General features: G+C 28.8%; 2 protein-coding genes across 2 annotated transcripts; one reads left to right on the top strand and one right to left on the bottom strand.

Moving 5' to 3' along the window:
- Nucleotides 1-243: 243 nt before the first annotated feature.
- Nucleotides 244-9,785, bottom strand: LOC119682656. Its single transcript, XM_038096146.1, has 5 exons — nucleotides 8,768-9,785; nucleotides 8,552-8,700; nucleotides 1,073-1,352; nucleotides 563-823; nucleotides 244-379 (listed from the first exon to the last, which is right to left on the bottom strand). The coding sequence occupies exons 1-5, from the start codon at nucleotides 9,593-9,595 to the stop codon at nucleotides 299-301; spliced, it is 1,599 nt and encodes a 532-aa protein (XP_037952074.1). The 5' UTR covers nucleotides 9,596-9,785; the 3' UTR covers nucleotides 244-298.
- A 3,724-nt stretch (nucleotides 9,786-13,509) lies between these two features.
- LOC119682525 (luciferin sulfotransferase-like) lies at nucleotides 13,510-14,672 on the top strand. Its single transcript, XM_038095984.1, has 3 exons — nucleotides 13,510-13,844; nucleotides 13,911-14,025; nucleotides 14,094-14,672. The coding sequence occupies exons 1-3, from the start codon at nucleotides 13,510-13,512 to the stop codon at nucleotides 14,670-14,672; spliced, it is 1,029 nt and encodes a 342-aa protein (XP_037951912.1).

The raw sequence follows: 14,672 nt of genomic DNA, 5'->3' as shown, positions 1-14,672 counted from the left end.
GAAAACGTCATAAGTTCTAAATGACAACTGGGTGTTAAATATTGTATTAAGCCAGAACACAACACTTTCATGATGCGACGAAGATTAAGATTGAAGTTTCCTTTAAATAGATAATAAAATAGCTCAGCTGTTTTTAAATAATTTTAGTTTTTATTTTTTTATTACTATTTACATTACACTAATTAAATTAATTAGAACGTAAGATTAAAACTATAACTAAGTACAATTAAAATCCTCCTCTCATACCACAGTAAATTTAGTTTATATTAGAAAGTTAGATACCCCCATCACTTAGTCTTCACAGTTCATTGTGTATGTATTCTGTAGTAACTTTTGCCTCACCCTCGTGAAAACCGCTGCAGTCCACAGGATATGCGGTCTATAAATAAATAATTTTAAAAAAAATAGCAAAATTATGAAATACATAATTTGTTAATATTTCACTAATTTAATTATTTAAATTTAACTTAATGTGTAACAATTGATTTGTGCATGCAAATTAATGAACAAAACTTAAATTATACAAAATTACTTAATTTGCCATTGTACAAAAGTTACTTACCTCACAATTGTATGGTGCATTAATGACACCGAACAGTGTCCAGAATGGTGTGCCAGTTTCAGTGCTAATGAAGAAAGCTGCACCCATGCTACCAATCTTAACTATTTTTGGACTAACACCAGAAATGAGACCACGCGATTGTAAATTTGTTGGTGGATTCTGTTCAACTGAATTCAATTGGCACAAAACATAGCGATCACATTGTGGCGTCTTAGAGATGAATCTATAGGCACGATGCACTTTCAGAACTGGTTCGATAACCTGTTGGTTTCAAACCAAACAAAGTAAATGTATTAATTTTCTATTTAAAGCATAACATCACGCTATGTATTATATTTCTACTGAATTAGATTTAGATTATTTAGATTTCTTTTTCTAATTAATTTACAATGATTTATGCATATAGGTTTTCTTTTTCTTTTTTTCTATTTGCGTTATAAATACAATAGTCTGTATATATAAATACAGACTACTTGTGGACAATTTATTGATATCCGAATTCTATCGTACCTCCAAATTTAACGTATCGGTCAATTTATCACTCAGCTCGGTCGCATTGAACTGCAACAGACCGCGTGCTTGACCCAATTTCAAGAGTTCTTTGGCATAACCAACGGCCGGTTTCACGTACTGCCGTGAATCGATCTTCACATTCAAATGCTGCTTAGCCACATAATCGAAAAGGTTCGATATTGTTTCACTAGCGCGGCTCGTATCGAAATAGGTATTCTTCGGATAACCTTGACTCTTCAGGAAGCCATTGAACATCAGTTGTGCAGTTTGGAAGTATCTATAAGTATAAAAATTCGTACATAAAATACAATGTTTTAAAACATAAAAAACATAAAAATCATCAAGTGAAATAATAAAATCAAAAAAAAAATTGGAATAAAAATGTTAAAAGAGAAAAGTACAGTAATATTGGGCGAAATCTTTAAGGTAAATAAAAAGAAACAAGTGGAAGAGGTAAAGAATTAAAGTGAAAGGTTTTTTTCGGTTTTTAAGCCAAATAAATATTTGATGAGTTTTTTTTTAATTCTTTAAATTTTTTTATATATTTTTTTTTTATATTAGTATAAAAAAATGTACCGGTAGAAAGTGTTTTCAACTCATTGTCATGCTGAACTAACAACTTAATGATGATTTATAATGACGATTATTATAAAGAAGACGCCTACATTTTAGTCGAACTGCATATTTTAAAGAATCGAGTCTTTCAGAAAGACATTAATTTACTTTCAATTAAAGAAAATCAAACATTTTTCTTCATTTTTTATATAAATAAAAAACATAGTGATATAAAAGCAGACATAAGAATTCAGGTCGAACTTTGATTTATAATTAAAGATGAAAAAAGAAAGACTATTATGGACGTGTGCGAGTTAGGCTAAGTTGATGCTAAACCAAATGGGAGATTTTTTGGGATTTTTTGCACTGCACACATTTTGCCATTTATCAACACGTATCGACACATCAATACATTATCGACACAACTTAGAGTTTCCCTCATTTAGGACGTGTGCGAGTTAGGCTAAGTTGATGCTAAACCAAATGGGAGATTTTTTGGGATTTTTTGCACTGCACACATTTTGCCATTTATCAACACGTATCGACACATCACTACATTATCGGCACAACTTAGAATTTCCCTCATTTAGAACGCAACTTAGCCTAACTCGCACACGACCTTAGAACGCAACTTAGCCTAACTCGCACACGACCTATATTAACTTAAATTTTAAGTTAAACATTAATATTATAAGATACGAATAATAATTGATATACAATTTCTATATTCTATTATATATTTTACGTACTAGCATATATAGGAAACGAGATAGTAAATGCTCAGTTATTTGATATACAATACAGGAGACATTGAATACAGAATGATATATGGTATGTACATATATCCTTTCCATTCATTTTGAAATTAAAATATAATATCTTTATTCTATTATATATTTGACTTACTAGTATAGTTAGAAAAAGAGATATGTGTGTATTATAAATGCTTAATTATTTGAAATGCCATAAATAAGACATTAAGTACAGAATGATATACATATATATCATATATATATATATATATAAAATATATATTTAAATATATCTAGTATATATATTTTTTAGCTTAATTGTTTTTCGATTTCGTAGAAGCTTTTTTTAATTCCATCAAGAATAGTAGTGAATAGCAACAACAGAATTTTATTATTTTTAATTAATTGTTTTTTGGCTGGCCGTACAGCTGTTTCGCTTATTGTCAAATACCCATAGTCAGTGATCTTTAGAAATTTTAAAGACCACTTATAATTAAATAAAAAATAAAAACAAAAATTTTATATTTATTAATTATTAAGGGTTATTAGTTACTAAATACATTCAAAATTATAAAACAAAAATAAAATGTACTAAATATCTCAAGACCTCAAAAGAAACTGTGAGGTCTTGATTTCACAGCGGTAATAGCTGTGAAATGAAACGATCCACTGCTGATATATTGTCGTATTTTATGTATACAGATTAGAATAGCATAACGTTAAATACTTATATTTTTTATTTTAATTTATTTATTTTAATATAACTTATTCGAAATCTACAATATACTTTTGTTATAGCAAAAACCTCAACTGTTGAATAAATAATTCTGAAAGTTTTTTATAATTATTTATTTAAATTAATAATCATTCAAATAAATATATAAATAGTTTACAAACGTTTGTTAGATTTTTATTATAATATTTTTTTAAATTCTATTTTATTTTGTTATATATGATTTTATTTTTAGTTTTTTAATTAATTTTATTTTAATTTATTTTATTTTATATCAGTTGACTATATTTATATATTTATATTTAATTATAATAATTTCATGTTTCTATTTTTTTGAAATGGCTTATATGAATAAAATTAAAATGAAAATAGAAATAAAAATAAAAATAAAAACTAATTTAAAATTTTGGATTTTATTCACATTAATATAAACATTTAAAAAAGCAAACTCTCAATTATTCTTAATTAATAATTTTATATTAATTTAATTATAATTTTTGTTAACAAATTATTTACGTCTTATATAACATCCAACACATTCTTCTCGAAAGCCTAGTACTAATATCCATTTGCGCAAAAAAATTAATAATATATTAGTCTTTCATATGTTAATGAACGTATTTTTATATGGAATTTTATAGCAGTTTTTCGTGCAAAATGGACGTTAGTTCCAGGGTTAAGAATTCAATCCTCAAGTATGTTAGGTTATTGAGGTGATTTTATTTATACACTAGAACTACAGCCATACCGTAGTCTGTTGGGTTACTGCTTTAACAGACAAATTAATTAATTAACTTAAATATGAATTAATAGAAAGAATATGAATAATATTTAATTTTTTTTGAAAAATATAATAATATATGATTATTTCATGAGAAGTGCTTGTTAAAAATTGCCATTTTTTTAATTTATTAATTAAACACATAGTTTAACTATATTTAAAAAAAAATGATGTCAAAAGAAAGTAAAAAATAAATTTGAAATAATTTTTCCAAAATAATGAAGATAAAAATTGAAAGTTAGTAAGAAAAGTAAAGCCAAATTACTTTCATTTAATGAGAATTTCTTTAAATATGTCATTTTCGTTTCTTTTTTTTATAATTTAACTAAATGACATTTAATTTTTGGAAAATTTCAACCTTGAAATTTGTTTCGCTTTGATAATCTTCAGTGAAAACAATAATAATTATATCTTTTTTTGGTATATATAATAAAAATAACTTGAATTGACAAAAGTAAATCTTTGAGAAAAATTATGTCGCAACATTTCTTCATTTATTTTGTAATTAATATAATTTAAATTAAATTAATATTATTAATATTGTTTTATGATTTTATTTAATTGATGCATAAAAATATCTACGAGTAAACCCACTTATTATTAGATATTTTTAATCCTTGACTTAATCAACAAACAATTAAATACATCTCAAATAGATATAAGTATATGAGAAATAGATATAAATCGGAAAAGAATATATATTAGAAATAGATACATATCAGAAAAAGAGAGATATCACAAACGTCAGAAATATATATATATCACAAATAGATATATATCAGAAAAAGTTATATTTAATGTGAAATTATTTAAATGTAATACAAAACAACTTTGATGTGACTTAGATTGGGTAATTTCGATACAATCTAAATTTTCTCTTGATCTGTCAAATTTTGGTGCCTAATTGAATATTTTTAAAGTAATCTAATATTTTTGTAGAGGTATTAGTAGACATTTATATTTTTCAGAAATACATATATCGAATAAAATCACAATTCATCTGCTAAGTCATAAGTCATATAAAACAGCTGTTAATTTCAGGGTAAAACTGCTACTGTAGCTAAATATCTAGAGTCTTAAAAATTAATTTCAAGAGTTATATATTTCACTCGACATTTGAATCTTTATTAAAAAAGTTTGTCAAATTTCTAGGGCATCACAATAGTAAATAGATAGATGTCACCGAGTGACATCTCACCTAACCTTGTCAAAATTCTATATATTATTATTTACCAATTTATTTTAAATGTTTTTTTTTTGTAATTTACAAAACATTTCATAAGTCATACGGTTCCAAGTCAAGTACAGCCTTGTGTCAGTTGAATGCTGGGTGTTAGTTTCAAATTTGCGCCTTATTTAGAAATATTTAAATACAAGAATTAATTCCAAAACTACTGTTGATGGATATTTGGCAATACTCAAAAGAGCTGTGTGGTCTGCCATAAATTAAATTAATCAAAATATAAAATATTAATAAATAAAATATTTTGTTGTTGCAATTCAGTGCTGTTTGAAACCTCTGTACAAAATATTTCACTAAAAATTCCATCTTTCGTTCAGGTTCCATTATTTTAATCAATTTAACAAAAATGTTATTTATTTAATATCAAAATGTTAACATACAATAAATGATAAAAAAGATTTTGCAAAAATTTACATAAATAACGGGAAAAGAGTGCTAATAAACGATTAACCTAATTTTCACTCTTTATATAATATATAATATATGTATATTTATTTATGTACTTTTTTATTATTGTAAATGGTAAATGTTCTGCTTCTTCTTTTACCTTCTCAAATTCTGAAGAATTCTTTTCGCATAAGATCATTAAGAGTGCGAAATAAACATTCGAAGAAAGTCATAATGAAAATACATTAAAAATATTCGGCGCTTACACGCCAAGTACATACGAATTCGAACGTTTAGGGCAGAGAAGACTCGTAACCTCAGTGAAAATAAAAACGAGAAATTATGTAAATATATATATTATGGTCATGTATGTGTAGATACATCACATAGTAGAAAACATGACTAACAAACCCAATACGTAGTACACATACTTAATTCAACAACAAAATATTATAATTTTACTGGCCAAAAATGCAAACCATACGTGCCTTTGACCCAATTTTCAAAGCTTTACTCTTTCTTTCGTCGGTAACTATTTTGAGTGTTCACTTTTAGCGCTTCTCCCTCTCTCTCTCTCTGAAACTTCTTATTGTGGAAACACGTTAAGTATTTGATTAAATCGTGATTCCTATAAAAGCAAAATAAACATTAAAGTTTCACGAAGTCGGTAAGCTAATAAGAATAACTGTAACACACACCCAATAAAAATAACTTAAGCAGAAATACTTGACGCAAATGCAGAGCATATACAGCACGATTGGACAGAGTCCGGCGACTTACATACAGACAGGCATACCTATTAACATGCGGGTTCTAACAAGTTGGTAAAGTATGAAAAACGCTACCGAAAAAGTGTGTCACAATATTTTTTTCCTAAAATAAGCAGAAGAAAGAAATTGAAAGAAATAGAAGACGACATAACCATAAATTTAAGAGTTAAAGAACAAACTCGTTTGTCGTATGCTTCTTTGTAGACTTTGTAGACACAACATCACACAAGTTGCAAGACTTATGGATTAAAATACTGTCAGTAACCAAGCTTAACTGTTATTTTGCTGTTTACATAGCTGTGATTAAAGCTGTGATTAGCAAATTCACTTCAAAATAGCTTAGAAAAATAATAGCAGTTTTTTTTAAATATGTATGACCTTACAAACAATAGAATATTAAATATTTTATTTGTAAATAAAAAATTGATTCTATTATGTGCATATAGTGTTCTATTCTTCCTGTACTTCCTGTATAGAATAGTAAAAGACAAGATGAAATGATTTAAAAATGTATAAAAACTATATAAAAGATGGCATCTCTTCTTAAGTATGCAAAACTTTAAAGATCTCATAAAAAAGTTCCATAAAAATATCATCACATATCAGTAAAACTTGCTGACGGAACTCTATCACATAGAAAATTATATTGAGACAATGGGTCTTGAAACAACTGTGAAAATATGACTAAAATGTTGCACATCTACTTTATAACTATCTACCACACGCAAAACTATTATTAAAAATTTTTTGAACTTATTTTCTAGTTAATATAAGTAAAGTCCATAACCAGACGTTAATAGCGGCTAAGACCCCAATCAAAGTATTTTGCATAAACTCTTCTCAAAACGCAAAACGCGTAGCATTTCTTTATACATTATGTAGCTTATGTATAGCATATATGTAATATATATATTGTATATATATAGTATAGTATATTGTATATATATATAGGTCAAAAGCAATACCGAATTGAAGTCCTATACTTACAGAGCAGTTTATGATTCGTTCAAAATGCGTAAACATCCCTAGGTTTTTGACGATATTATACTTGTCCAATAGGCTTAAGTAGATTCAGTCGATTATTGTAATAACCGTAACCTTATGTTATAATATTCAAAAGTTCTAATTTTATAAAAATTACTTTTAATTACTGTATTAGCATATCTAGTCTACATTACTCTTAACTTTTGAAATAAAATATATTGTTAAATTTATTTTTTATTGAAAATCAAATCAGAATCAAAAATTATAGAATTACAATATTGTAGCTACATTAATCAAATGTCTGGAGTTTCGAAATAAGAAGGCATAATGTATAACTAGGTATGTAGGTTGGTCGGTCTTGTATCCAAGAAAGCCCACTTGAGCTCAAATAATGGCCCATTGTGATACCACAGGAATATCTTGGTACTTACATAGACTGAAAGGTCAGTATACGACCAACGCTGTTAAAAATAACGACTCCCCCATTAGGTAAAAGAAAGCTAACCTGACAGTGAATTTGATTATAAATTTAGCTAAGTCCATAATAATTCAGGGACTATAATACAATGTAATACTATAATACAATGTAATACATTGTATTATAATAAGTATAGAATAATTATTAATCATTGGGCGTTGAGATGCTAAAAGTAAAACCTGGTTTACTAAACAAAATAAGCAGCACAACAATATTCTAGAGAATTCCCAGAGAAGGGAGTTATTAAATACAAGGAAGTTTTTGAACGTTACAACTGTTATTTCATTACATCGTACCTCGATGGAGTTTTATTTTATGATTTGCTCGTGTCTTAATCTATTTCATTGATGAAATAGCTAAGTCCAAATAGTTATAAAAGATTTTCACATATTTAATTCTTTACAGACAATATATTGATTCTATCATAAAAGGATCGACAACATGGTAATGTATATCCGTTGCCACTAAGAATATTTCTTTATCATCATTTTAATATATTGAGAATAGAAACTATACTAATCTTTACCTAATAACAAAATTTAAAATATAAAAATGAGACTATAGAATATTAATTTAACGTTTATAAATATGCAAAATATTTCTTTTGTGTTCCTCTTATAATGTAAAATCTTGTTAATAAGAAAACAGTTAAACTAACTAACTAAAACCAATTCATTTTATTACGAATATACAGCTGTTCTGACCTCATTTAGAAAGTAGTTAAAAATTAATTAAGACTAGCACGAAAAAGCAATAAAAACATTTAATTAGAAGAAAAGTATATTACACTTACTTCAGGTAAACCTCGGGATTTGCCAGGTAGCTAGCCCAATCTGCCAAATACAAAGTGGCAGACTTAATCCAACGTCTGCGGAATGATTGGTTGTTTAGAGATTCGAACAATTTGTCGTAATCGACTTTGCCATCACGACCTTTGAAACCCTGTCATAAAAGATAATTTTTGTTGTTGCAAAGAAGTTGTTCACGTGTATTTTAAACACTTTATTACCTTAAGTATTTTATTAATGCCGGATTTCTCATATAATGCGTCTGCTAATTCTGAATTTGAAAAATGATCCCACAAAACGTGAATGTGTTCTAAGAACGGTGGCAAAACCCAAGCATGATCTTTATGCTTCTCTTGTGTGTGTTGTCCTTCAGGACCAGCGAAAGAACTAACGGCTTGCATAACAAGTGGCAACAAACTCATCAAACCATTCTCTTCCGGTTCAACTTGATTACTAGCACTGCCGCTATTCACAGAACGCTTTTGTGTATGATGTTGCTGTGCATTATTGGAGTTCATAAATACTGAAGCAATTTGGAGTATGGAATCCAAACCAATACCAGGTGAACCATTTGATTCACGCTTTTGATTTATGTTACCATTATGTGTTGCATCATCTCCATCATCACTGTTTGTAAACATTTCTATAACATTACTAATAATAGACGGATCAAAACCACCGCCACCGCCATTACGTGCATTATTATTGCCTGCACTTGCTAGTAAACTTCCAATACCGGATAGAATTTGCATAGCACCAGTAGCTGCCTTTCCTTGACCATTACCACCGCCACCATTTGACTGCATAAAACTACCGATCAGTGAAGCGACTCCTGCAAGTCCAGCACCAGCTCCACCACTGCCACCATTTCCACTATTACTATTTTGATTATTTAGCGCTTCCTGTATAAACATAGAGGCCATATCTAACAAAGGATTCGAATCATCTTCAGCACCTGCGCTGGCGCGGCTCGGACGTTGTGTCGTGTGGCCAAAGGATATATTAACACACAGTAATGCCAACAGAAATATAGCCTTTTTTATAAGCATTTTCAGTATATTTTTTTGGTGTGTTTTTTTAGTAAATTCTATTTGCTTTTAATTAAGTAAGTAAATAAAACTTTCACAAAATCGCTACACTCTAGATGATTTCCGTATTAAATTTTGACTTGGTTTAATTCACTCAAAGTTTAGAGCTTAGAATTTCTATGGCTGAATGCTTTCGCTAACACTTAAAAGTTGCAAATAATAATTTTTTCTTTTTTGTTTAAAACTGTTGCACTTTAGAAATCACTTCAAAAAAAAAAACTTAAAGTTAAACGATGTAGAACATCTGCAACGTAAGACGAGCCAACTTCACTGCAATTTAAAAACTTTATATTTCTTTTTTTTCTTTTTGTTAACTTTTTAACAGTTGTCAACACGTCTTACTTTACCAAAAACTTTCTTTCTTCTGATCTGTTAGTTGAGTTTGTTACTCTTCTTAAGCCGCCGCCAATGTGTTCAGATTTTCTTACTTCAGGTATAGAACAACGAGCAACGACGAACGACCGTCTCTGCGCAACCTCATACCGCCTAGCAACAATTTTGTTGCATGCGATATGTTGCAGTGCGCATGCGTGTCTGAAACTTGTTCGATGTTTATTTAAACGCTTGCGTTATGGCTGTTGTTTTTGTTGTTGTGTTTTGTTGCTACCTTGTATGGTTCTTACCTACTTTCTTTTTAGAATTCTTCAATAAAAAAAATTTGATATTTAATGCAAAATCAAAGTACAGATAAACTAAAGTCTTTGCGGATATAAGAACTTTAAAACACAAATCAAGAAAATTTTTTAATTTTTTATTTTAAATTTGGCTTTACCGAAGCTTCAATGCCCTTCCAAAGAAGGGTTTGAAGTTTTCTATAAATCTATTAGTTAGCATTTATTTAATACTTTTTTGAAAATGAAAATGAAATGCCTCCGTATAATCTCTTTACTTTATACTGTTTAAGCAATGAGAATTAAGTATTTCCTTATAAATCTATTACTTACCATTTACTTGACGTTTTTTTAACAATGAAATTAAAATATTTCCATATAAGTATTTATTAGATATTTTTAAATTGCATTTAAACGTCAGTTATAACGTTAATTGACTATTTTACTTAATAGAAACCAAAGAAGATTTTACAAAATATTCTGTGATAAAAACTATAGTATTTAATAGAGCGGTATCGAATCGCCTGCAACAACAAAAATTTTTATTATTTTAATTAATTGAAATTTGGCAGGACACAAGTTCAATTTCTGGTACTTGCAAGCCTCAAAAAATTATTTACGAATAATTAAATACAATAATTACTTCCAAAACCACTATTGATGGGTATTTGGCAATACTCGAAACAGATGTTTCAGCCAAAAACTCCATTAATTAAAATAATATAAAATTAATTTTTGTTGTTGTAGTTCACTACTGTTCGAAAAACCTTTTTATTAATTATAATAATAAAAAAATTTTGTTGTAGTTCACTACTGTTCAAAAACTTTTTATTAAATATATTTTACATTTTTATTCTATGTTTTAGTGCAGCTATTTAGCATCTTCTTGTTCTATTTTTCAATTTATTCCGTAGTTTTAGTGTAGTTAGCTGGCACTTTATTGGAAATATTATATTTCATTTTATATCACAGATATTGAAGAAAATGTTATCAAGAGCTGGTCTACTGCATGCAAACAATGTAAAGGGATTAAAAGGAGTTAGTTTATAATTTAGTTTAGTTTAGTGCAGTTAGCTGTCACTTTATTCGAAATATTGTATTTCATATAATAATAAAGATGTTGAACAAAGGTTATTAAGAGATGGTCTAATGCGTGCGACCAAAGTAGATGGATAAAAAGGAGTTAGTTTAGTGCAATTAGCTGGCACTTTATTCGAAATATTGTATTTCATTGAATATCAGAGATGTTGAACAAAACGTTATCCAGAGCATGGACAACAAATTAGTTCCACTGCTTACGACCAATGTAAATGGAGGAACGAGATATTAGAATAAATTTTAAAATGATTAGCTCTCACCACTACATTTGATCAACCACAATACTGTTTTCAATCATTTTCATATAAACACTAATTATAAAGTAAAGTTCAATATGTTAGTACCTAATAAACTGAGTGAAAAAAATTTAATGGACCGAATTTTCATTAACAGATATAATTAAGTAATTATTAAAATTTATAATAAAATGTTAGGAAAAGCGAAAAAATATGCATAACAAATAAAATGAAGCTACATAAATGGTGGGAACACGGAATAATCAGAAAGCAATATGATTTCTAGGGCTACTACTACTACTGCCTGACTAAATGGTACATTTGGATTTCTATTAGCCACTATTATTGAACTTCAAACAAGAAATTGAAAATAAATTTCGGAATTGATTAAAAGAATAAATAGGGCTTCGCAAAAATTTAAGAATATTGACTGAAAAGCTCTAATGTATCGCCTTTTTAAACCTGATGTTGCACCATCAAATTATCATTTTTTCCGATATTTACCGATTTATATATGCCATAAACTAAAAACTGTGAAAACACTTGTTCAATTTTTAATGATATAATCTATGATAAGAACACACTTGCGTTTGATGTAACTTAGGTTAGAACACACCGGTGATTCTAATAATCCATTTACGTCTATTGGTCTATTGATGTTATCGTATAAGTATTCAGAGATTTAAATCCTATTAAACGTTTGGTAAAGCCTAAAATGCTCTTTAAAGAAAGGTTCTAGAACTGGCCAAAATGTTCAAAAAAGTAACATCCAAGCATAGTCACAGCAACAAAGTAGATGTAAAGCACTTTCATAGACCTTCCACAGCTGCGAAAATAAAAATTAAACGAAATCTTCTAGTATGGGTCCCTAAACGGCTTTAATCCATCAACAAACCCACAACAGAACTTATATATTTACGAGGTATCTTCATGAGATTGCTGAATGTTTTCTTGACGGTCTTCTAATAACAAGATCGGATGCTGTGAATATATTAACAGTGACTTAATGAATATCACAAGACTTACTGTACTTCGCTCTGGTTACTGGTATATAGAAATAATGCAAATAACTGTACCTTTTCATAAATACTCTTTTTAGAAGTTATGAATACTTTTACTGGTAAGAAACAAGCAAGTATTTCATCTTTGACAGCCGAGGTTTGGATTCTAGAAAAACAGTTTTTTTGAGGAAGAACTGTTTTGACTGTTTGTCGGACTGTTCATCGATAAGGACGAAAGATTTATTAAATTATCTAAGGATTATTTATATATATAATGAACATTGAAATGATTTTTGGTGTCTTGAAGTCTTAGTTTGTGGTAAAAACATTGAATAAATTTGTATATTGTGTTAATTGATTTTAACATCGGATACTCATAAAATAGTTATCAAAAAATATATTCTATTGAATGCCTCTAGTATAGCGTGAGGAGATTATTAGATGTTTTACGCATATATAGTAAAGAGCAGTATGATTATTAAAGAAATACCATATATCACTTATTCGGGTTATAACACGTATGATTATAACACCTACAAGGCCTGAACAGGTCATGAGAAAATAAATTTTGATCTATTTTTAATTTTTCTTTTAGCCATGACATCAATCGCTTGCAGAAATGCATGTTTACTATTGGAAGGAATTTCAAACTTGTTAAAATAAAACCACAACTAAGTTGACAAGCGCAAAATGTATCATTAAATCAATTTGACTTGCCAGCTAAATTGGTAAGATGCCGGTTTTCAATGTATCTATTTGCGCTTTTACTTTCACTGAAGCAATAATTTGCTAGTTTTCCAGCCACAGTTGAATGCAAACGAAAACTGAAGCTACAGTTTTTCAGCGAGTGCTGCCTAAAGCGGATGTCCAATTTTCACATAACAAGTGCAAGAGTTAAGAAAATTTAATTTCATAGAGCAGAAGAAAGTATGGAGATCTCATATAAGCCACTGGACAAAGAAATATCAACACGTATCGATGCCTTGTTTCCGAAGAAAGAATGTTTTATTGAGGTTCTACCGGGCAGTGTAGTCTTGCCGCGTAAGTTTGCGGATGTTGGTCAGTCAATTAGAGAACTGCCCACTTTTTCAGACGATGTATGGTTGGTCTCGTATCCACGTACAGGCTCAACTTGGGCTCAAGAAATGGTGTGGTTGCTGGGAAATAATTTAGATTATGAAGGTGCCAAGCAAATGCAACAAATTAGATGTCCACTAATAGAATTGTCTGCATTATTTAGCGAGGACCACCACGAATGGGTAGCGTAAGTAAATTTCTATAATTCATATAGATATTGCAAAAATTTAGAAAAATATTGCTTAAAAACTAGCAATTCGATTGGAAATACAGTTGATGTGGTTCGTAACACACCGCGGCCACGATTTATACGTTCCCATTTGCCTTGGCACTTATTACCACAGAGTTTTGAAAGTGTGAAACCTAAGGTATTTAATCAACTACTTACAACTATTTTCATTTGATATTATTTCTTTAAACACCTTTGAGAATACAGATAATATATACCGCTCGAAATCCCAAAGACTTGTGTGTTTCGTTTTATTATTATTGTAAATTAATGCATGGATTACATGGTCCTTTTGAAGACTTCCTTGAACTTTTCCTAGACGAACGTTCACCAATCGGTTCTTATTGGAATCACGTTTTACCATTTTGGAAACGTAGTCAGGATCCTAATGTACTTTTCATCAAATATGAAGATATGAATCGGAACTTACCAAGCATTGTACGGAAGTGCGCAAAATTCCTTAACGTACAATACGAGGTCACCGATGAGAGTTTAATAAAAATTTGTGAACATTTAAAATTTGATAAAATGCAAGTAAATCCAGCTGTCAACTTAGATCCAATTTTAAATAACAATATTTTTAACAATAACAACAACAACAATAACAACAATGTGATAAATAATGGAGATCAGCATAGAGATAAAGAAAATGGTGATTGTAAGTTTATACGTAAAGGAAAAATTGGCGATTGGAAGAATTATATATCGGATGAAATGTCGAAACGCTTTGACGAATGGATTGATCAGAATACTAAAGGCAGTGGTTTAATATTTGAATATGAATAA

This window comes from Teleopsis dalmanni, chromosome 2 (assembly GCF_002237135.1).
Source record: "Teleopsis dalmanni isolate 2A chromosome 2, ASM223713v2, whole genome shotgun sequence".
In the NCBI taxonomy this organism is placed as follows: Eukaryota; Metazoa; Arthropoda; class Insecta; order Diptera; family Diopsidae; genus Teleopsis; species Teleopsis dalmanni.
Note: the sequence above shows the minus strand (reverse complement) of the source record. Positions and strands in the feature narration are given on the sequence as shown.